The sequence below is a fragment of the Clytia hemisphaerica genome, unplaced genomic scaffold, assembly GCF_902728285.1.
Source record: "Clytia hemisphaerica strain Z4C2 unplaced genomic scaffold, Clytia hemisphaerica genome assembly, whole genome shotgun sequence".
Lineage (NCBI taxonomy): Eukaryota > Metazoa > Cnidaria > Hydrozoa > Leptothecata > Clytiidae > Clytia > Clytia hemisphaerica.
Genome location: NW_027104551.1, coordinates 921867 through 945875, shown reverse-complemented (window position 1 = coordinate 945875; position 24009 = coordinate 921867). Strand labels below are relative to the sequence as shown.

At 35.4% G+C, this 24009-nt stretch overlaps 2 protein-coding genes across 2 annotated transcripts in view; one reads left to right on the top strand and one right to left on the bottom strand.

Moving 5' to 3' along the window:
- Nucleotides 1-924: 924 nt before the first annotated feature.
- Nucleotides 925-17456, bottom strand: LOC136822954 (14 kDa phosphohistidine phosphatase-like). The gene is made up of 3 exons (XM_067079256.1): nucleotides 17267-17456; nucleotides 1293-1411; nucleotides 925-1049 (listed from the first exon to the last, which is right to left on the bottom strand). The coding sequence occupies exons 1-3, from the start codon at nucleotides 17412-17414 to the stop codon at nucleotides 954-956; spliced, it is 363 nt and encodes a 120-aa protein (XP_066935357.1). The 5' UTR covers nucleotides 17415-17456; the 3' UTR covers nucleotides 925-953.
- A 120-nt stretch (nucleotides 17457-17576) lies between these two features.
- LOC136822907 (centrosome-associated protein CEP250-like) overlaps nucleotides 17577-24009 on the top strand; it is a 38223-nt gene continuing 31790 nt past the window's right edge. The window contains exon 1 of the mRNA XM_067079214.1: nucleotides 17577-17666. The gene's annotated coding sequence lies outside the window, so the exon portion shown is untranslated. The remainder of the gene's footprint in view (nucleotides 17667-24009) is intronic.

The following is a 24009-nucleotide window of genomic DNA, read 5'->3' as shown; positions in this document are numbered from 1 at the left end:
ATAGAACGTTACAAAATATTACGGTAATCTTCCCCCTGAAAAGTAGCAAATCATTTTACAAGAATGAACAAGCAACATGCTGAATGAACCTACCTGATAATGAGAATCAGATAAAAATAGGACAAATAGCAAGAGAGTAAAAAAGTGTAGTGAGCAGCTTGAATAGATTATGGTGAGTATCACAGCTCAAATTAATATTGACCTGTGAAGTATAGTTAAAGTCGTATGACTTTGCTCATTTCCCCTAAATATGGCAAAAGGGAATTTTTTCCAGAAAACCCTATTTTAGGGACTTTTTGGCCCAAGTTTGCCCAAAAAATTATTTTTTGAAAATCGGACTTATTCATCAGATTTTAAATATTACCATTTTACAACAAAGTGCACCAAATCAGAAAAAAAATCTATCCAATCGCGAGAAATGCTCTTTTTCCCTAAAAATGACATCAGGGAATTTCCCCAAAATAAAAAAATCCAATTTTTACGGCCAAAAAATTTGTCCGAAAAATCTGCTTGAGCCACTTTTTAGAGAACCTTGCCCTCTATCTTTATTCAAAAACAAAAAATCAGAAAAAACTAATGAAGCAATTTCACACAAAGTAAAAAAAAACCATTTTAGGCTCTTTTTGGCCCAAATTTGCCCAAACAATTTTTTGCAAAATGCAAAAGTGGTAGGTCCAAAAAATTGATACATAGTAAAATAGTTCTTTGTATCAGTTAGTGAGCAAAACCATATCGCAACTTAATCAAACTTAACTTCAGTTGATACCCTTAAGTGAGCACTTATTTTTATTACTAGGTGGAAACCAATCTCAAGAGAATTAGGCTAACAAGAGTGATATGGTTTCTACACGCCAACAAATAAGGGTGCAACAAAAAAGTAAAGGGTGTAATTAGAAAACTCCTCCAAAAATAAATAGTATATAATTTAAAAAACATTGCTATGTGTATTAACGCTAATAACCATCATTTGAATAAGTTATTGAAGTATAATCAGGGTACGATTCTTTTAATAATTTCACTGCTATTGTATGATCAGCACGCCCAAATCCCTATAAACAATAAAAAAGACAATATTTGACTGAATTTTTAGAATTTTTTTTGTTCAGGGTTTATTTCCAAAAAACTTTTTCCTCTGTTATACAGAGGTAGAATTAACCTTGAAATTCATATAGGGAAAATAATTGAGAAAGTAATTTGTTTTACTTTGTAATACTTCTTCGATCAAAATGACCCAATATCTTTAGATGAGTCCAGATGTGCTCAAATCAAACTAATAATAAAAAAAGAATTACCATAGAATATCCATATACAAAAAGTTTCTTTTCACTGTGTTCAATGCGGCCACCACCTAAGCATTCTGTTTCGATACCAAGGGCCATCACTCTCTTCTGAAAATCTTCATAAATATCAGCTATAATTTAGAAATTGTAAAATTCTAATATAGTGTTATTTTCAAACAAATTGATGAAATATTGGACTGAGAAGTTACTTAAAATTTAAATAATGGATTGTGCTAGATTGATAGTAAATGCAGCAGTATTCAATAAAATGACAGAAATTATAGATTCAACATCTAAAGAAAAAAAGTGAAAAAATAAAAGATTTTTAATCTGACTTATAAATCTCTTATTGTTTACATTTACACCTATTGAATGACATTTAAAATCTTTCCATACTGTAAAAAAAGTATCATACATGAAAAACCATAGAGGAAAAAATACCTTTTTCCTGTTTCTCTGTTACAATATGTAAAGTGTGCTGATATTATTAAAACAGTTTTTAAACTACAAACATCAAGAAATGTTCCTACTAGGATTCTCCTAAAAATATTGCAAAGTATTTCCTTTGGAAGTAGCCGTCAAAACTTTTGAAGTCATAAATGTGATCTCATATTAGGCTAAGAAGAAACTTCAGAAAAGCAAAGAGTCGAAAATAACAGCCACTAGATAAGGAAAGTTATTTCAATAAGCACAAAAAACTAAGAAAATGGCAAGTACAAAACACATTTTCTTTCTTTCAAGTTTGCAGATTTGTTTAAAGTTTTTCTTAACTTTTTTAATTTTAAGACATTTTTTACCATCTGACTGGGAAGATATATGACAACATCATAAATACGGTTTATTTGAGCCCAAATAATAACGATAATAATAATATGTTTATATTCTTAAAAATAACTCTAACCCTTCTATACTTGGCATAATGGACAACAAAGTCATACGTCTAATCTCAGAGGAGAAAGTACTACCTTATTACACGAATATTACTAGTCATTTTTATTAACACGAATTGAAAAATTTCGTGTTAATAAAAACCCCCTTAAAACCAGCCGTGGTGTCCCTGAAAAAGCAAATCAAATTTGTGTTAATTTTTTGCGTGTTAATTTCAAGGCCGTTGAATACTTGCCTAGCAGGGGGGGTGAAGCAGTTAGTACAAGACATCATGCCGGTTAGTACCGTGGTGGTGTGCCATATGAATTGGACAAAATCACTTAGTACTCAGATGTACTAACTGCAAAAAAGGGTGGTCCCCTGCTAAAAATTTGCCAAATTTTGGTACTGACTGTGTAAAAAATAGGATTTTGTGAGAAAATTTAAAAAAAAAGACCGTATTTTACCAAAAAAAATTATTGGGAAGTAGATTTTTTTTTCAAATTTTCGGAATTTTTTTTAAAATCTTAAAAACAATTTGCTGGTTGCAATAGAAATTTGATTTTCTAAAATGTTGTTTTTTCCTATTGAAAGCTATGGAAAATTGAATCATTTTTAAGATATTAAATTTTATTTTCTTTGATTTTATTGAATTTATAAAGGTCAAAAGCCTTTTTCAAGGCTAAATTCAGTTAGTACCAACTGTACTAAGTGTACCAAGGTGGTGGTGTTACTAACTTCTTCCGAGAAAGCAGTTAGTAGGCATAATGTCTTGTACTAACTGCTTCACCCCCCCCTGTGCCTAGTAATATTCGTGTAATAAGGTAATTAACTTCAAGAGGCTACTCACAAAACGCCACCAACGGCGGTAGTAATCTTGTTGTGAAAGGAGCTGCTGATGTCAAATATGGAATCATGGAAAAATACGGCAAGATCATCCCGGTACTTAAGAAAAAGGGTAACCTAAGCAAAGACATACATATCACTCAATGTCATCATCACCAAACTGATCAATTGGATGATTCATTAAACCAGTCTAGTCCTAGATCAACACGAATTTCGACCAGGCAGATTGACCACCTCACAGATCCTTGCATTGAGGCAATTCATAGAAAGGGGTTAAGTCAAACAATCTACAATAAGTACTACTGTTCCTTGATTTCCGAAAGTGTTTGACGAAACACACTGGAAAAATGTTTCACACAGTCATACTTAAAGGAAATGGCATCCCTGACAATCTCATCCAATTAACTCAGGAATTTTTCTAAGCACTTTGAGATGGGGCCGTTTTGTAAACTTAGAGGAGTTTTTAATATACCTGAAAAGGAATTTACTCAGCAAAGCTGTACAAATCTGGGGGTCTGGTGGGTGTTCAGAGGGCGAAGTTCCCAGAATTAAGAAGATTAATTCTGCTAGGAAATATCTTTTCTATTTTGGATCGAGTTTCAAAAAATCAATCTTTTTTGGCAGGTATTCGGACATAAAAAGGTTCTTAGAAAAATCTCTGTTAGACTCATGTATGACAACGCATGAGCCAAAGTTCAGTCTCCTGATGGTGAAATATTGTTGTTTGACATCTTAGCTAAAGTCCTCCAAAATGAGAGAAGTACCCTGGTTTAACTCTGAGCAGAGCAAGAAATAAAAGAGTCCCTCCTATCAAAGTTCCAGTTCAAAAAACAAAGTAAGAGAAGGAAATCATTTTTGGAATTCTGAATTTTGCCTAGGATTTTAATGTCCAACAGCCAAGGTACTGAATTGTGTCACTTCCTAGGGCACCCCTTACAGGCAGGGATAACTTCAAATCAGCCTACCATCTCGGAATACCAGCTAATTAGCCTAGAATAAGCAAATTAGCCCATTTCATATAGGCTAATTAGCTCATAATGAAGAAAAATTTGATTTTTGAGCCAAATACTAATAGTCGCATTCTATAAATTCTCAGATTAATCTCTAATCACTCAATTAATGTATATTCCAAATATTATCCCTTAATCAGCTCCAGAATAGGAGATATTTAATTTTTTCTAACTGCGCATGCATTTTTCGCGGAAATTATATATTTTTTTTTTGCACACGGTAGTAAGATCAGAAAATTAGCCTATTATCAGTTATTTAGCCCATCAACTAGCTTTTTTAAAATACATCTTTTCTGGGAGCTGAACAGAAAAGATTTTTAAGTGGAGAAGGTTCTTTGAAACATACCGGGTGCACCAAAAAAAGTATACAACTTTGTCGAGATATTGTGAGCTTCAGGATTTAAATTTTTTGTTCATTCTTTTTTTATCTTTTTTTTAATGTCGAAATTTCAAAAAATCATTAAAAACAGCGAGCAAACTTTTCTCTTGGCACTTACCTTCTTTACACATAAAAATACAAAAAAATACAACGGTGTTCATCAAAACTCGTCACAGAATTTAAGAATATGGTAAAACAAGCTATTCCCATGTGGAAAAATATTTTTGGTAAGGGTGAAAATTTTTTTTGGAAATCTCCAAGAGAGGGTGTGGTGTGCTACGTGAGAAAATTTTTGAAAAAATAAATCACCATTCTTCAACTAGTTGCTCAAAGAACTTGGGTCTGCATTGAGTTTGCTGGTGTTGAAAATATTCACGACGTGTAAATAAGATGGACAAACAGTTGGCAACATATAAGATAGGAGAAAAAAGAATCAAAAAGACTATGAGATTGTGTTTTTGTCATTTTGTCTTATTTATAGCGTGATTGCTGTTTTTAATGATTTTTTGAAATTTCGACATGGAAAAAAACTCAGTTTTTTGGAAATAACTTTCAAACTACTTTTTCAAATTTAATGTATAATAGCTCAAAATTCAAGTTAGAGCAACCCCTGTACAATAAAAAAGAATGAACAAAAAATATAAATCCAGAAGCTCACAATATCTCGACAAACCTGTATACTTTATTTTGGTGCACCCGGTATAAGATTTGTTTTTTAATGAAAAAAAGATGCCACTATTAGTATTTGGCTCAAAAATAAATTTTTTCTTCTTTATGAGCTAATTAGCCTATATGAAAATGGGCTAATTTGCTTATTCTAGGCTAATTAGCTGGTATTCCGAGATGATAGGCTAATTTGAAGTTATCCCTGCCTGCCTTAGGTCAGGGCATTCTACACCCAATAGGGTGTAGAATTGAAAACAAATATTTGCCTCTCAGACCTCCTGCAGTTTTCAATTGAATTATCAAGGATTTTTTTGAGGTCTGAAAATTAATTTGATGCTACCAACAGATTGAGCGCAAAAAGTGGAAAGTGGATAAAGAAAATGGGGCTATTTGTTCAGGGGGGGGGGTCGGTAGTAAAATCTCAGACATAATGACGTTTACTACGGTGGTGGTGTGACGAAAAATCAAAAAAAATCTTTACTACTCAGGGTAGTTAAATACTAAAATAGGTGGTATCTATGTGTTAAATGCAGAAAAAACTTTACTACCTGGGTAGTTAAAACTGGTAAAACTAGCAAATTTTAGCTATTTTTGTAATTCTTTAGATTTTTTGGATGACTTTTCTGAAAAAATCTGAAAATTTTTATAATTTGAAAAAAATTTCTGTTGGAAAGTTGTTTACTGCAAACAAAGAATTCTCGAATTTTTTTGTCAATATAAAAAAGACTTTAATTCTAAGGGCAAAACATTAATTTTTGCACTATAAGTGAAAAATGTGTCACAGAAATGATCATTTTTTAGCTTTTTTGTAAAATCAGTCTAAAAAGCAACCAAAAAATAGGTGGTCTCCATAACAAATTGTCCCAAAAACTTTTCCTACCAGGGTAGTAAAATACCTCTTCCAAGAGTCTGGGTGGTGGTATGTAAAAATTCGTAAAAATCCTTTTACTACTCATATATGTCTGACATTTTACTACAGACCCCCCCCCCCTGATTTGTGAAGTTTAAACCACCTGGTGCCAATAAATGGCCTTTTTAAGACAAAAAAAAACAATGTTTTGGGCGTTTTCTGATGACATCAGCAATTTGTTGGGGACATTTTTAGAAAAAATCAACCCCACAGATGGATAGCCCTGACTAAGTAGTATCCAAAAATGGTAAAGTTTGTTAAGTTTTGATGTCTAGATCTCAAGATATTTCTATTCAAATGTTGAGAATTATCGATTAGCAATTTTTCATGTTCACCCACTTTAAAAAAGGAAACATATGAAATTGATTTACAGCTTTTTTGCTTTCACGCAACAACATAATAAAAAAGAAAACACCATTTTCACCAAACCATTCCTTTAAGAAAGTTTAAATGACTGGCTTTTTATGTAATGACTGATTTCTGGATGCACTATTCTATTCTAAACTCGATGCACAATATAATATAATCTGTTATTTTTAGAACTAAAACATCTATAAATGAAACTTGAATAATAACATGCTTGATTATGTTTCTAGAGTACTTTAATATTATCCATTTTCCAAGATTCAATTTAATTTCAAAATCAAATCCAGGAATTTTCAAAATCAGATCTTTAACACAAAAACAATGTACTGTAAATCCAATTCTCCAATTTTCAAAATTAAATCCATACTAAATTTTAAAAGCACTTTAAAACCACTGATTTGCCTGCAGAAAAAACATATCAAAAAGACAATTCAAATGACACCATTACATAGTGTAGTGTCAGTCTCTTGGAGTTTCAGTGAGTTACACCCCAAAAAAGGCGATTTGGGGAGACCTCCTTATATATATTGGGAAAGGCTGGGGACCGACTAGCCATACTTTTAACTTATAAAAACTTAACTTATTAACTTTTAACTTATCTTGTCATCTCAATTTCTGAACCTTGGTACTCACTTGTGTTACAGTAAGAATTGCATTAAGTGCGCATTAGTTCACCAGGCTAATTTTGTTTTCTAGTGAGAGCATAATTCACTAAACACAATATGGCCCACTTATGAACACTAATTGCCATGATTTTGCAAGACTAACTTTACAAACATGTATTTTTTGATATATCAATGTGATTATCACTGCATGAGACATGGCATTTAAACATTAATCAATTTCCTTTGCAGGGAAAGAGTGTTCATTGTGTTTTACTGTGCCAAATTCCTTTATCAGGCTTTATCGTTTGGTTGGAACTTGTTACTGTCCCGGACTGATTTGGGTAAAACACCAGGCATTGCACGGTTACCCTCTCTTACAGTATACCATGCATGAAGAGGAACAACTGAACTGAGTCAACTTTTCTATGATGTTCTAAGAAAAGTTGACTCAGTTGTTCTTCTTCATGCTATAAGGGTAACCTTGCAATGCCTGGCATTTTAACCAAATCAGTCCAGGACGGTAAAAAGTTCCAATCATTGCAAGGACGAGTTATAGCATACAGGTATCACCTGCTACAGAAACCAGAGGCTCAGACAAAAATGCCACCTTAAAGAAGTTAATTTTAAGCACAAAAACATTTGGAGAGGCTCATTATCTGAAGAAAGACCTAAGCTTTTCAATTCTCTCTCGGATTCTACATTCGTATAACAACACAAACTGCACTAAAATTAAATTTAAAAGACAACTTGACTTTTTTCTTTCCACACTGCCAGACGAACCACTGATCCCGAATTATTATCCCTACAGGAGAGCAGATTTAAACAGTGCGAGAGAAATGGTGAATCATCAGATTTCCAAATTGGATGATTGAGAGACTCAAAAAACCCATCAAAAGTAAGTACAGAGACTTTTTTATCCCAGCAACTGTTAGCTGGTTACCAAGTGTTACTGTTACCTATATTACCAAACAAGATTTTAAATATGAAGGATAGGAAAGATTTTAAATTAGCAGTTTATTCTCATTTTGTTATAAAGAATTAGATCACATAGTATTTAACATCATCTATAGACGTCAGACCCATTCTCCATGTAATTAAATCTTTGGTTCCATTCTTCTAGTTTATTATTTAATAAGCTAAGTCTATTTCTTCTAAGTCTATTCTTTTGTATCCAGGACACTCTATTCATACTCAATCAATCTTAACTTTCAAGCTTGTCTGACGTCACTTATCGTTAAACTTATTAAAAATTTTTACATAAGGCAAAATTTCATTTCTAGTAATGTTCAAAACAATATTCTAATTTTTTCTGTGTAGTCCCTGTGTGTTTTCTTTCTTGCGTCTGAGTTTTTTTGTCCCAATTTCTGAGTCACTTCATATTTTTCTGGCTGCTCTTTTCAAGTCAATATTCTTTGCAATTGCTAACTATACATCCAGTGACTTATTATTTTGCAGATTTCTCTGTTGACAAAGATATTTTTTATTCTATAAAGATTTTTATTATATATATACGAATAAACATAAACATTTGCATTATTCTTTAACCTTTATTTTTATTTTTAAATGCTTTTATATGTAAAGTCCCAACTTCACTATATCAAAAGTTATGGGCATATATTTGTGGTCAAAAAAGGTGTGAAATTCAGGGAATTTTTTTCCATCAGCTTTTGACCACAAATACATCCATAACTTTTGATCTAGAGAAGTTGGGACTTTGATGTAATATAGTCCGGCGGCGATCCAGGATCACCCTTACAATTAGTAAATATGCTGCATCAGGTTAAAATTACAAGGCTTGAAATATCATGAGATAAAATCATTATTTACATAATTTAAGTGTCATTGGTTGTCAATATTTGGGGTTTATGATTATTCATTTAAGTCTTCTAAATAACATATTTTGATATTACATTTACATTACATAAAATATTTTCAGGAGCTTATGTTATGAGTTGTATGTTACGAGTGCGTTACAGTTTTCCGGTCTGTAATTTGTAAGACCTGTGACCTGTGACCCGTGACCTGTGACCCGTGACCTGTGACCTGCGTTTTACACTAACCGTCATTTAGCTAAAACTGGTTGTGCCATTAGATAGAGCTTGAAGAGTGAATCTCCAAAATGGGGTCATTTGTCTCATTTAGTGGACTTAGTCCACCGGAATTGGCCCATAAGGTCTTCAAAAATGCAATATTTTGTGCTGACGTCAGCATTTTTGAGAAAATTTTCAGCAAAAGACACCAGTTTTAACAGATGCGTCTCGAAGAGTACTATCGATTAGAGGGGTCATTTATAGGGTTTCCTAGGCTAGATCATGAGATATTTTAGTTTGAAATTTTGCTGACTCAGCAGTTAAGGGCAAAAAACGTTGAAAAACGCTGCACCTCTTAACGCGACACGCTGAAGCTCAAAAGATCGCTAAAAACTAACATCTGAGGAAAAAGGCCCTATCTCTACAGAAATTTTGAGTCAACTTTTTGTCTTGTTCCGAAAACTTCAAAATTAAAAATCAGCTGAAATGAAAAGTGCGTTTTATAGATAGGAATTAACATTCTATCCCACAATGCTTTACGACTGGAAAGATTTCAAATTGGAGGCGGAAGGTGAAAATTGATATTTGTTATCGTTTTAAAACTCAAGTTTTTTGGTCTTTATACTTTATAAACTTCATAAAAGTATTCAGTAATGGTTTGTATTCATTTTCTATAGCTTCAGTTTTCTTCTACTGATAATATAAAGATGTTTGTTTATGATATTTCTCTCTTTTTAAGGGATATTGTTTGTGTATGATGTTATTATATTTTGTTTTCTCTTTGTGTGATCAGTTTAAAGCAAAAAATATCATATTTATGAACGACGGGTACATAATGCATAATATTTGAAAAATGTCAATTTTAGAGGCTATAATAAGGAGAATTTGAAAGATAATACTTTCAACAAAACAAATATACCATTTTCTACCAGAAATTAAAAGGTACAAAGCTGTAAATTTGAATTTTGGATGATGAAGAAAATACATGATCCACTGAAAATGCTTGTCGCCATTTTGATTTTCATAGTTGTATTTTACAGAATGTACTATAGTGTAGAAAAATCACGAAAATATCTCCTCCGTATATTACTTTTCTAACTGGAAAACGTAAATTTTATAGCAAGATCTTTATTTTGGGTTTTTGCAGAGATCTTTTCGAACAATCGCTAATAAATTTCAACGGTTTTTCCCTCTTACAAAGCATTAACCATGTGAATGCTTTTTGTTAGATAAGCCAATATCCAGCCAATATAAATTAAAGAGCTTCATGCGAAAGCTAGATCAAAGAAAATATAGACTTCGAATCTTACATTCGAATGTTTATGTGTCTACCTTTTTTTGAGAAAGAAGAAGGGGGAAACCTTTTTTGATTGGCATACAGGAAAAGTGGGAGCAGGGAGGCTGAACCGGGAGCCGGGAGGCTAAAGTTGAAAGTGGGAGGCAGGAGGCTGAAAACAAAAGTGAGAGGCTCATTTATAAGGCAAGGGCACAAACGTTTTTGGTCAAGGGATAGGGAACAAAGAGCTAATAAAAATCAGATCATTTATTTTTTACAAACACAATACATCGATAAAAAATATTTCAAATAGTATGTTTTTTTAAACCAAGTGTTTTCTCCGTTCTCTCTTTTTTCCGAGCGACGACAAAAGTTGGACCCCCCAAATGGACCATCAAATGGACCCAAAATGGAACCCTTTGAAAATCAAAAGTACAGCTGTTTTAGGCTGCATGTCTTACACTGTCTTGTGGCCCAGTAGTATAAGGCAATGGGTTCACGTACTAGGGGTCCCAGTTCAAATCGGGTCAGAGTCGCCTCTAAACTTTCATCCAGGTTTTGAGATTTCATGTTTTTTTGGGTGTAGATTCCGAAAAAATAGGTCTGAAGTTCTGAAAAGTTGACGGAAGGGCGCTACGGGACCGTAAAGGACCCGTACGGGACCGTAAATGACCCCCTCCCCTAGCGCCGGACTGGGTGGGTCTCACGACTTGAAACTTTCTGGAGACGTCAAGCACATCAAAGGGGGAAAACATGCCAAATTTCATCGCTCCACCGTCACCGGTCGCACGTGCAGAGCACAACATTTTGTGTGATAAGAGATATTTTTGATTTATGATTAATCTTTTATTTATTTTTTATTTATAAAATTGTGTACGAGATTTATTTTAGTGATTTGCCCCTCGGATGCAAGATTTAATTACAAAAAAATAAAACATGATAGTTTTCGAGTGTTATATATATTTGTGGAAAGCCCAATTATTCTACTTTTCCGAATGTTGTGTCATGCAATTTTTTTAACAATCAAATAGAACAGGGTTTCCTCTGATGTTTAAACAAACCTCAAATCCTCTCTTGAAAATTGACGTGGGGGCGTAGAAAAAAAGAAAAATGACTTTTTTAATTCATATTTCCAATAACGGCAGGTACAAAATGCATAAAACATAATGCATATTGCATAATGCATAACAGTATTGTGTAATTTACAGAGCGATTTTATATTTTCTAAAACTCTCCTTTGTAGAGGCTAAAACCGTGTAAAACCCTCTTTCTTTGATTGGAATGGTTACTTAAGAAACTCTTTCTTAAGTAACCATTCCAATCAGAGGGATTTCCCCAGACATGATATTTACTTTTCGAATCCGAACGAAAGAGAAAACATTCGAATCATAACAACAGAAAGGGTTTTCCCTCAGCATACTGTAGTAATAAGAAAATGCAAAACAGATCGGGGGGGGGGGGTACTTAGGGCAAAAAAGCGCTGGGTATTGCGGACGTTGGTCGGGTTTTCACCTTCAAAGTCTCTCTAAGGGGTACAAAAATCAGGAAAAAAGGGGTCCTCTAAGGGGGGAAAAAACCCGATTTTAGCAAAAAATTGAATTTGAGAGAAAAAAAACAAAAAAGTCGCATGGGGTAGGAAATTTTGAAATCAGAGAAAAATTTTCGAAAAAGTCGCTAAGGGTCACTTTTCAAAAATTTGGTCTCTCTAAGGGCAGTTTTCGGAGAGTCTGGTCATCTGCACTACCCCTCATTTACCAACCCTAGTACCCCCCCTCCAAAAAAAGTATTTATTTAACATTTTTTGAATTTTGTTTTGAAATATTTTGCTGATAAGGCCTACTCAAATTTTCAATGGGATTTAATTTTGCGGATTTTTGGGGATGACACCCAAATCCGTGAAATCCGCAAAATTTAATCTCCACAAAAGTTTATCGCATTTGAGTATATATTTTTGCGACCGGGTCAGAAAAAAGTTTTGTCAGACCGGTTTCCTGTAACGCTACACTTTTTTATTTTCGCCTGAGCTTATAATTTTTTTTTTGACATGCATTTAAAACATGGAAAACCTTTGTCGTCAACTATATATAATATTGTCTTCCACGTTTAAAATGTGGAAAACTTTTGTTGATTACAATTGCAATTTTTTACGTACTAATTGAAAATAAGGAAATAATTCCTGGTACAGTATGAATTTTTTTTTCCTTTTTGATATCTTTTCTGAAAATAAGCCACCATCACTAATAACTGGTTTTTGCGCTGGTTTGCGTCGTTTTTAGGTTAAAAAATTAATTGATCGTTTGGTCGGCAGATAAAACGTCAGAAAAATTGGATTTTCAAACTATGTGTCGGGCAGAAATCAAATCCAACGAAAATTTTGAATAAATAGCTACTACTGTATTGCAGTGTTCGGAAAATTAAGAAAAATATTATCAGTCAGTTGGACAGTGCGAACACTAGTAATTTGTGATTGTGGCCTTATAAAATGTTTTTATAACTTTTCAGAATGCTTTTGAAATGGAAAATGGCTTCTGAGAGTGGAGTTTTTTCCCTTAGGGCATTCTTTCAGATTAAAATTTTTTCCAAATATACAAGACATTTTTCCATCCTTGCAATCTGTTGAACTTAAGTATAATATGAAATTGCTTCTTGTTTTGAAAGTTTTTTTCCTTTTAAACATTTTTAGTTATTCCATTTTTTGAAAATATGAAATTTTCCTATTATTTGGAACTAAATGTTTTGCTTGCAACTTGCGAATCGAGGTGGCACTGGATCGCTTCGCAACTTTTATACATATACGGCTTGTTAGCAATATTGTTCGTTCGAAAAGATCTCTGAGAAAACCCAGAATAAAGATCTTGCTATAAAATTTACGTTTTCGAGTTTAGAAAAGTAACATACGGAGGAGATATTTTCGTGTTTTTTTCTACACTAAACTACGTTCTGTAAAATACAACTATGAAAACCAAAATGGCGACAAGCATTTTCAGTGGATCATGGATTTTCTTCATCATCCAAAATTCAAATTTACAGCTTTCTTCCCTTTATTTTCTGGTAGAAAATAGTATATTTGTTTTGTTGAAAGTATTATCTTTCAAATTCTCCTTATTATAGCCTCTAAAATTGGCATTTTTCAAATATTAATTATGCATTATGCAATATGCATTATGAACCTGCCGTTTCCAATAATCAAAGACTAACTTGAAAACACCAACAGTGAAATGTAGCTAAATGCTTAGAATTTTGTTTCAAAACTGTGAATTTGACCCCGGCTCGAACCACCAAAGTCTCTTATCACTGATTCTGAGTACGGCACGCTAGCAATGTGCTATTGAGCCGATACGAAGAATACGAAATTTGAAATTTTTTATAAAAGACACTACTACATATACGGGTGAACAGACCTCACAGGCTAGGCTAACTGTTTAGATCAATAATGACTAAAAGGCAACATGCTTTAATTTTTCAATGTGACCACCCCCCCCCCTTCAAGCTAACTAAATAAAGTAAGTATATAAGGAACTTTGAGAGTGAAATTCTCTGGAAAAATAAGGAACTCCAGGCTCAGAGCTAGCTCGGAACCAAGTTAAGGTTCCTTATTGTATTGAAAAATCGTATATATACTAACAAACGATACGGAACTCGAGAGACTGCTTTTTAAACCTTTGTCTTTGTTTATCTTCACAAGATTTTGTTTATCTTTGCAACTTAGTTCTCGCTTTCGGCCTTTCGTCTATTCGTTTTCAGCCTCCTACCTTCGATTTCAGCCTCCCGACTCCCGCCTCCAACCTTTCGTTTTCAGCCTCCCACCTCCCCAATTTCATCATACTTTCGTTTTCAGCCTCCCGCCTCCCACTTTCATTTTCAGCCTCCCGCCTCCTACTTTCGTTTTCAGCCTCCCGCCTCCCACTTTCGATTTCAGCCTTCCGACTCCCGGTTCAGCCTCCCGCCTCCCGGCTCCCACTTTTCCTGTATGCCTTTTGATCTGTTGCATCTTCTTGTTATTTATGCTGACGGAAAACCCTTTGTTGTTATGATTCGAATGTTTTCTCTTTCGTTCGGATTCGAAAAGTAAATATCATGTCTGGGGAAACCCCTCTGATCGGAATGTTTACTAAGAAACTCTTCTAATAAAGAGGTTTATCACGGTTTCAGCCTCTACAAAGGGATTTTAGCCTCTACAAAGGAGAGTTTTAGAAAATTTAAAATCATTCTGTAAATTACACAATACTATTATGCATTATGCATTATGTTTTGTGCATTTTGTACCCGTCGTATTTATGATCCTTGTTACTATTATGCATTATGCATTATGTTTTATGCATTTTATACCCGTCGTATTTACAGTCAAGGATTATGCCCTAAATAAGAGAATACCCAAGTTAGAGGATTACCTTATTTGGGAGATTTTCAGTCTTTTATTTAAGAGAACGTTACCTAAACTAGGAGAATTCTGTACGTTTCACAAATTTACTTCAGAGCAGACTATTTGCGCAATATGAAAATAAGATTACGTGAAAGATCACGTTTCCGTCACGTTTCCATGATTCCGATGACCCAAAACCAAATTCTTTTTCAAACTTCGAAAAACCATAAATAGCCTCATTTGCATGTGTTGACGTAATTTTTAAAATAATGAAGAAACACCCTCGACCTTCAAAACTCGTTTTTTCTCAAACCCCCTTATTTAGGAGAGACAAGAGCGACTCACTTTGGGCCATTGCAGAAAATTTTTGTTACCCCCCGTCGGACGACGTGCATTTTTCATTTTTTTCTAGCGTCGGAAATAATTTCTCTTTTCCAGTGGTGGTTGGAAATTCCGATAAAAATTCATGTACTTTTGCAAAATGCATCGGAAAATCCACTCTTTTTTGCCCTTTTTAACTCAATTGCCTTGGAAATTCATACATTTTCTTCTCTCGCCTTGGAAATTTCGAATTTTAATGAAAACTTTTACCCTCGGAAATCCTGTGTCGTCCGCCCCCCTGTTACAGACAAATTCTGGAATGGCCCTTTCTGTTTGACCCCCGTTTTGACTGCGCTTAAATGCGTTTCTTAAATATGGCCCGATCTATATTATTACTTTTCACGAAATTCTCATGATGTAGATCGGCCTTTAGATTGATAGACCCTAACCATCCTAGGTCCACGAAACAAAAGCAGAACTCAACCAAATTTTGCTAGAAGGGAGAAAAAAACGTGCTGAGTCGATCTATGAAGTTCAAAACTTGCGCAAAATGATGAGAAGGCCAAAAATTTACAAAGAAAGAAAAGTCTCCTAGTTAAGAGAAAGAAATCTCCTACTTAAGAGACCTTCTCTTAAATAGAGTATAACTCTTATTTAGGGCATAATCCTCGACTGATTTATGAACCTTGTTTGTGAAATACAATACTGTAAACGTTTTTGCGTGCTTATTTTCCCAAAAAAGTTTTGTACAGTCAGGCGCATCCTGGCAAATGAACGGGGTATTTTTCACTTGTGATTGGTGGCAAATGCAAGGGGTCGAAAACAAAAGTGATGTAATAGCGCTGAATACCCCAGGCAATTGAACCAGGTTTGAAATATTTTGCTTCATTTTGAAGAACTGCATAGATGAAACTTTTTTTCCATGGGTCAATTTTTTCTTCAAAGATTGAAGAAACTTTTAACAAAAAAATAAAGTTCCCGGCTTTCTACCTTTTTTCCCGTTTTCAGTTTGATGTTCATTTTTATTCATTTTCACACTTTTAGCCTGAGACGTCCTATCTCATTTGCAGTGGGTGACGAAAACCCCATGCAAATGCTCACCCCGTTCATTTGCCAGGATGCGCCTGACTGTTGTACTTGAATTTGTTTTGAGAGAACTTGACGTATCTCCCGACCCAAAAGGTCGGCCATGACACTCTTCACTCAGACCCATTTCTCTTAACCCTTTCCGGACGCACGGGCCACTGGGTGGCCCATGAATCGTGTTCCTATATGACGCACGGGCCACCGGGTGGCCCATAGCTTTGTAAAAGATTTTAACACTTTTCGCGCCAAAATACAATAACATGGTTTCGAATAATGATTTTGAGATAAATTTCCCGTAACCTGCAAAAAACTGCTTTTCGATATCTTGTTTACAACTAGAATTATAAATTTTCATTGTTTGTTGTAAACTTACTCAGGCTAAATCTGTAAGGGAAAATTTGCTCAAAAATTTGGACAAAAAATCACTTTACTCAGTTTCTTGGAAAACTTATGACATGAATTTTTTTTTACCCGGTCAGTAATTCAATTCTCTAAATCATATTCAAAGTTCAAGGCGTAAAGCAAATGCCTTTTACTCTATTTCTTTATTCAAAGTCAAAAATTTTGCCTTTCGGAAAAAAATTTTCCGATTTTTCGGTCACGTGACAAGGTGTCAGCCATATTTAATTTTTTTTTTTTTGGTATTTCAAAACCCCTATCACATGTAAAAAAAATGAGGTATTATTTATCATGATATCTTTTATCAATCACTTTCTATTGCAATTTTAGTGAAGCCAGTCAAAAATCAAATTTTTTTTTGCGTCATATAGCCGTGAAATCATGCGTCCGGAAAGGGTTAAATAAAAATCTACGCGGTCCGCGTGTATACAGGCGCGCGAACATATTCTTCAGATTGTATATTTTCGCCCACGTCTTTAGAGCTTCAGCATTACTGGACCAGAAAATACACTATCTGTTATCAGGATATGTAATTTTGCCTGGAAACGCAAAAAATTGCAAATTATGAAAAAACTGCAGGTTTTCACACTTCTTGGTACAGTAACATTCAAATTCGTATTCAGCAACCTCAAATTGACCAAAATCAATTCTAAAAGCTTGGTCACAGGCATTTTGAATTTTTTCTTTATTTTTGAATATGGCCACAGCCTATATATTGCATAGGATTTGTAGATGTTATCTCCCTGGCTGTTTTTATAAAAACGAACCTGTCAATGCATCAATTTGTTTGGCGCCAAAAGTCGTCAAAAAGTATAATCAAATTACCAAAGAGAGACTTATAGAAGGTATATCAAAATCTTACCATGGTATTCTGCCCAAGAATAGCCACGAACAACACATTTACTTTTCTCGCCTAAGTACAATTTTATCAAAACATACTTAAATTTTCCTGAATCGTCAATATCTACATCAGTGACAGCTGAGAGTTTGTCCTCGCCAGAGACAGCCATTTTTAATTTGATTTCTTCTTGAGATTAGCCATGCGGGAGCTTGCTCCACATTTGAGTTGAATTTCGTGCAAAATGCAGAGCATATATCCGATTCGGAATCGCAAAATGGTGGATAAAGCAGTGGCACGTAAACAAACCTCAACAAAACCAAGACAAAACAGAAAGAAACCTACGACGTTTCCTTTATTTTTGTCATCTTTATGGTAGAAAAAATGAAGACAGTTTCACAAAGATATTGATATTGAAATATAGGTAAGACCTTTTTTTGTTTAGTAAAGTCTATTTTATTTTGGGCTGGGTATCCACAATTTGGCACAATTTTTAGCTAGTGCAGTTTTTTTAATTTCATTTCATTGCGGATAACCGTGAGATCGGGTAACTTGCATCAGTGGAGGCTAACATGCATAGCCCTCAAATGAATGACCTTTCTGGTCATTAAAATACAAAATTAAATCTAAAAAACTAGCCGTATTGTATAAGGGTGTTGCGAAGCGATCCAGACTCCGCCTCAATCCGCAAGTTGCTAGCAAAATAAAGAGAAACTCTAAAAATCCCTAATAAAGCCGCTATAGAGACAGGGTCGTAAGAGCCTTAAGGGCTCTGACCATAGTCGGAAAATTGATTTTAGTATATTTGAACATAAGTTATGTTTTAGGTTCTTTAACGCTTTCAACAAAGAATTACCTTTATAAATTGCTTTTTAATCAAATTCCTTCAGGTTCAGGTAATTGAGAATTTTTAATTGCTAAAATGACGTTATGAACTTTAAAAAGACGTTGATAATATGCTGAATCACCTTCTTTTATAAAAAGTGCTAAGTTTTAATGGGTAATTAAACTTTTTGTTTCAAAATTTCTTTACACTGTCCGCAAAGAATTGAACTATTTTAAATTTTGCGGAAAATTTTTCTAAAAAGATGTGTCAAAAGTTATGACTGTTTTTTTAAGCAAAATCCAGATGAAAAATTGATGAAAGACCACTATTTTGAAGATTTCGAGACAAAGAAGCATTTACAAAAATTTTCCTCAAAATTTTTTATTGTTCGGTAAAAGATATATATATACACCATCTATTGCGAAAAATTTTTCAAAATGTTTTTTCTTTGCCGAAACTAAGCTCTTCAAAGATGAAATACTCTTCCTCGCAAAAGTCTTCATTTTCTTCTTCATCAAATTTTTTTAATGCAATTTTGAATTTTCAGATTCAAGAATAGTTTGTCTAACAGAAAATGTATAACATGCCATATTTTGTTGGTTACATCAGTCAGAAAACACATTTTAAACACGGCAATTATGAAAAATTCACTATGGTCAGAGCCCTTAATGCCAAACACACCACATAATCCACGGCGGCACAACACCCGCCGCCGACCGCGCATCGCTCTTTTTTTCCTTCTGGTTCTAGTTATTCTAGTGTAAATGGTGCCTTAATAAAATCAAACAATATTCGTCGAATGATCGAACATTTTTATTCAAATCACGAATCGTCTGTTGAAATCATCAAAACATACAAATAAAACAAAAACAAAAATGTACAAAGATGGTTTGTTGGTTCTTTGGCAGTTTTGATTTAATTCTTGACAAATTCGACTTGATTGACAGACGGTGACGGAAAGGATCTTCATCATCCCTCGACTTTTAACAGCAAGTATCATATATCAAATAAAGGCGGGACAAAAATCAGTTTTTTGAAGTTTGCAAAGAAACGCCACATAGAAGATCTTTCAGAAAAATCAAAATTTATTTCACTACATAAAAATATCATCATCAGTATACAAGAATGGTAAAAAATCACAAATTTGTATCTAAAATGTTGAAAAAAACTGCCTAATTATCTACAAATAAAAAAGTCATTAATAAGCGCTTGATAAAAAATTCGTTAAAAAACATAATGGGTAATAAAATTTTATTTTTATTTTATTCCGTGGAGTAAATCAAGTGATGCCATTTCTAAAGATCTAAAGATCTTTCAAATTCAGTATGTGAATAGAGCAGTAAGAAATACAACTTTTCTATTTTTCCTTTTTTTTGCAAAAGTTCTAGGAATGAAAATACAGGGATAATGATAATTGAATACTATCCATTCATGACCCATGGCACTATCGTAAAGCTAGAATTGATTTGTGTACTCTTTGCTTGAGAAAATGATTGACAGATTGAAGTTTGTCACCCGCGCAGGAATTCGCAGAGCGTTCTCGGCTCAATCCTCGGACCGCGCTAAAAATGGTAGACTGAGCTGTGATAGATCATTTCAATGGAAGTTGTTGGAATGTTTACAAGGCTCTTGACAGAAAATTGTTTGTTTAATTGTCAATGATGACAGGGCGGTTATTAATTTTATTAGATCTGACAAATTGATGTTTGTAAGTGCAATTTATAGTTTTGAAGAATCATATTCTGGTTTTCATGTCATTAGATGCTGTTTTAGAGCTTTAGGTCTACACTGTAAGAGAGGTGCGCTTAGCTAAACCGTGCCCGCAGGCGATAAATTTATGTTTACTTGTCTTGTATATTTTAGTGGTATTTATCCAATGAAAAAGATGTTGACAAAATATGCACAGCGCTGACAAAATATGCACGGCATTGATTATGACATCATTAAATATGTCAATGTCGATTTAACGCCCGTTAAAGAAAATTATTTGTAAATAGTTCTTTTTATCGTGAAATTTAGAAATACCAACAATAAAAGAATCAAATTTAATATTTGTTTCCTATCTAGATTATATTACTGTTGAGATTAGTTTATATTCTTCTTTCTTTTCATTTAGATCTAATGTATTACAAACAATATATTTAGATGTGGCCTTAGCCATCATTGAAACTAATTCGTTTCCTTCAATCACTGTTCTACATGGCGCTGTCACAGTCAGATCAAGACTGGGAAAAATACCTGCGGGATGCTGGAATCCCAGAAGAAGCTGCACACCAGTATGCAAAGAGCTTCACAGAGAATCGAATAACATTCGAGATATTGCCCTCCATGGACAGGTCATTTCTTAGAGACCTGGGCATTACAGTTATTGGGGATATAATGAAGATTCTCCAACACGTCAGTAGTAGCAGTACCCCAGACTCGACTACGTATGCTACAACTAATCCGACTCCTTCGGTCAAACCAACCGCCTCACATAAATCCGCAAAACTACCTTCCATTACGTCTGACATGACCCATCCGCAGTTTCGCAAATTCAAAATCGATTGGGCTGTTTACAAACAAATCGTAGGGATCCCAACAAACCAGATTGCATCAATGATTTACAACGCATGTGACGATGCTACCCACTCAAGTATCATCAACAACCATCCAAACTTTCTAACATTCAATGAGAACAATTTCCTGAATGCCATTGAAACCATTGTTACGAAAAAGTCGATTCCAAACGTCCACAGAATGCAATTTTCATCACTATTGCAGCACGAAAATGAACAACTAAGGGACTATTTAGTTCGTTTAAAGTCGTCAGCACAAGACTGTGAATTTTCATGTTCGCAATGTCATCATGATCTGTCACCTTCGTACATCAGAGACCAATTGATCCGGGGCTTACATAACGAGGTTCTACAGGTCGACATCCTTGCTAAGGCCACCACCCTCAACAGTATGGAAGATGTCGTCAAGCATGCAGAAGCCTTCGAAACGGCCCTCCAAAATCATGCCAGCTTACAAGATGCATCCGATGCAATGGCGGTCCGAACATCGCAATATCAACGCCAAAAGCTTCCAACCAGACAAGCTCCGTGTTCTGGTTGTGGCAGCCTTACCCACGGATCAAAAGATCGGTCATCCAAGTGTCCAGCATGGGGGAAGACATGCCACAATTGCAAATTATCAAATCATTTTTCAAAAGTGTGTCGGAAACCAAAATCAGAAACAGCCGAAGCACTATTGGCCCATGTCACCTATGACGAAAAAAGCAAAGCGTTCCGCCCAACCGCAGAGATCACTGAAATAAATGCGAAACTTACGCCAACCTCCAATACGACCAAACTGACACCAACGTCAATGAAAATCTTTCCTGATAGTGGAGCTAGCATTTGTTTAGCTGGACCCCAACATTTGAATAAACTCAAACTAAACAAACAATCGTTGACCCCATGCAACAAACTAGTTCGAGCCGTTGGCGGATCCACATTACATTGTTCTTGCTGGCTACCAATGACTTTCAGAATAGACAATCACACTACTCCTCAACCACTATACATTTGTGAAAAAGTTGACAGAATTTACGTCAGCCGTAAAGGGTGTACAGAATTGAACATTCTACCAGAGATATTTCCATATCCCATGTCAGCAACCGTTTCCTCCGTTGACACCCTGCCAAGTAATCTACCTAAACGTCCAGAAAAATTACCTTTTGAACCCACAGAGGAAAATGTTCCAAAACTCAAACATTACCTATTAGAACAATTTTCCAAAACTACGTTCAACAGAGACGGACCATTTCCATCCATGGATACAAAACCTGCCCACATACATATTCAACCTAATGCGAAGCCACATGTTCGTCATAACCCCATCCCAGTGCCTTTCCACCTTAAGGAAGCAGTCAAGAAGAGTCTGGACGACGACATCAAGAGAGGCATTATAGCACCTGTACCGATCGGAACACCAGTCGATTGGTGCACCACCATGGTCACAGCCAGAAAGAAAAACGGCAATATTAGACGGACAGTTGACCTCCAACAACTCAACATACAGTGTAAACGCGAAACTCACCATTGTCCCTCCCCGTTCCAACTCGCATGTCAAGTACCTCCCAATACCAAGAAGACTGTCTTGGATGCAGTTGACGGATATCATTCTGTACCAATTGATGAAGAGAGCCAACATCTCACGACTTTTATAACTGAATGGGGACGATACAGATATCTTCGTATGCCCCAAGATTTTATAGCATCTGGTGATGCCTACACCAGTCGTTATGATGACATTATTAAAGATGTACAACAAAAGGTGAAATGTGTGGATGATACTCTGTTATACGACTCGTCAATCACGGAATCCTTCTACCATGCATTGGATTACCTTCAACTTTGTGGGGAGAAAGGAATCGTCCTCAATGCTGAAAAGTTTCAATTTTGTCAAGACACAGTTGATTTTGCCGGACTTAAAATCACACCAAATGGAATTGCGCCCTCTGAGTCAATACTGAACGCTATAAAAAACTTTCCCACACCTAAAAACATTACTGACGCTCGCTCATGGTTTGGGTTAGTCAACCAAGTTGCTTGGGCCTACTCTATTGGTCCAGTAATGTGTCAATTCAGGGAACTTGTGAAACACAAATCGAAATTTTATTGGGATGAGACTTTGAACAAACTTTTTATTGAATCAAAGCAATTGTTAATCGCAAGTGTTAGTGAAGGTATTCGTTCGTTCAACTATAAGCGTACAACTTGTTTACAAACTGATTGGAGCAAGGACGGTTATGGGTATTTACTACTACAACAGCATTGTTAATGTGATACAAAGAATGCACCTGTATGCTGTCCAGACGGATGGAAGCTCATCTATGCAGGCTCAACATTCACATCTGACTCCGAGAGCCGATACAGCCCAACAGAAGGAGAAGCACTTGCCGTTGCCTGGTCACTCAATCATGCCAAGATGTTCGTCCTCGGCTGCAACAACCTGATCATCACAACAGACCATAAACCATTGCTGAGTATTTTCAACGATCGGGACCTCAGCTCAGTAAAGAATCCTCGCATTCAAAAGCTAAAGAGCCATTCCCTCAGATTCCGATTCACCATCCAGTATTGCCCTGGAAAATGGATGCGTGGACCCGATGCCATGTCCAGGAACCCTGTCAGCGTAGCTTCCATCGACTCATACAAGGAGACCATGAGAGTATTGCGTCAAACGACAACTACTGCTACCATGACAAAAGATGATCGAAATCCAGACATCGATTCAGGGGTCAATGCCATTTCCGCCATCAATATGTGCCAAACAACTGACCATGTTCAACTCCTTACTCTTGATCAGATACGTCAACATGGATCAACTGATACTGACTACTCATCACTGCTACAAACCATCCAGGACGGCTTCCCAACAGCCCGTGAAAGCCTACCTGCCAATCTACGACCATTCTGGGAAGTTAGAAATCGTCTATCGCATTGGAATGGTCTCATAATGTTAGACAAACGCCTCGTGATACCCAAGAACCTCCGTCATCAGATCCTTCAAGCGCTTCATTCCGCCCATCAAGGATGCACAGGTATGCAGGCTCGAGTCAATTATTGTATCTATTGGCCGGGAATCAACAAAGATATCCACCGAATCCGTGATTGCTGTAAAACTTGTAACAGTCACTCACCCAGTCAGCCCAAGGAACCGATCATCCAAAGCCCTCCACTGCAATATCCATTCCAAATGATCACTGGTGATTATTTCATTATTGCAAGTCACCACTATCTGACGATCATTGATAAATATAGCGGCTGGAACTGCCTGTATCATTTCAGACCCAATGAAGCCACCAGTGCCACCCTGATATCCACTTGTCGCACCCTCTTCACTAACTACGGCGTTCCAGAAGAATTCAGTTCAGATGGAGGACCTCAGTTAACCGCAAACAAGTTCCAAC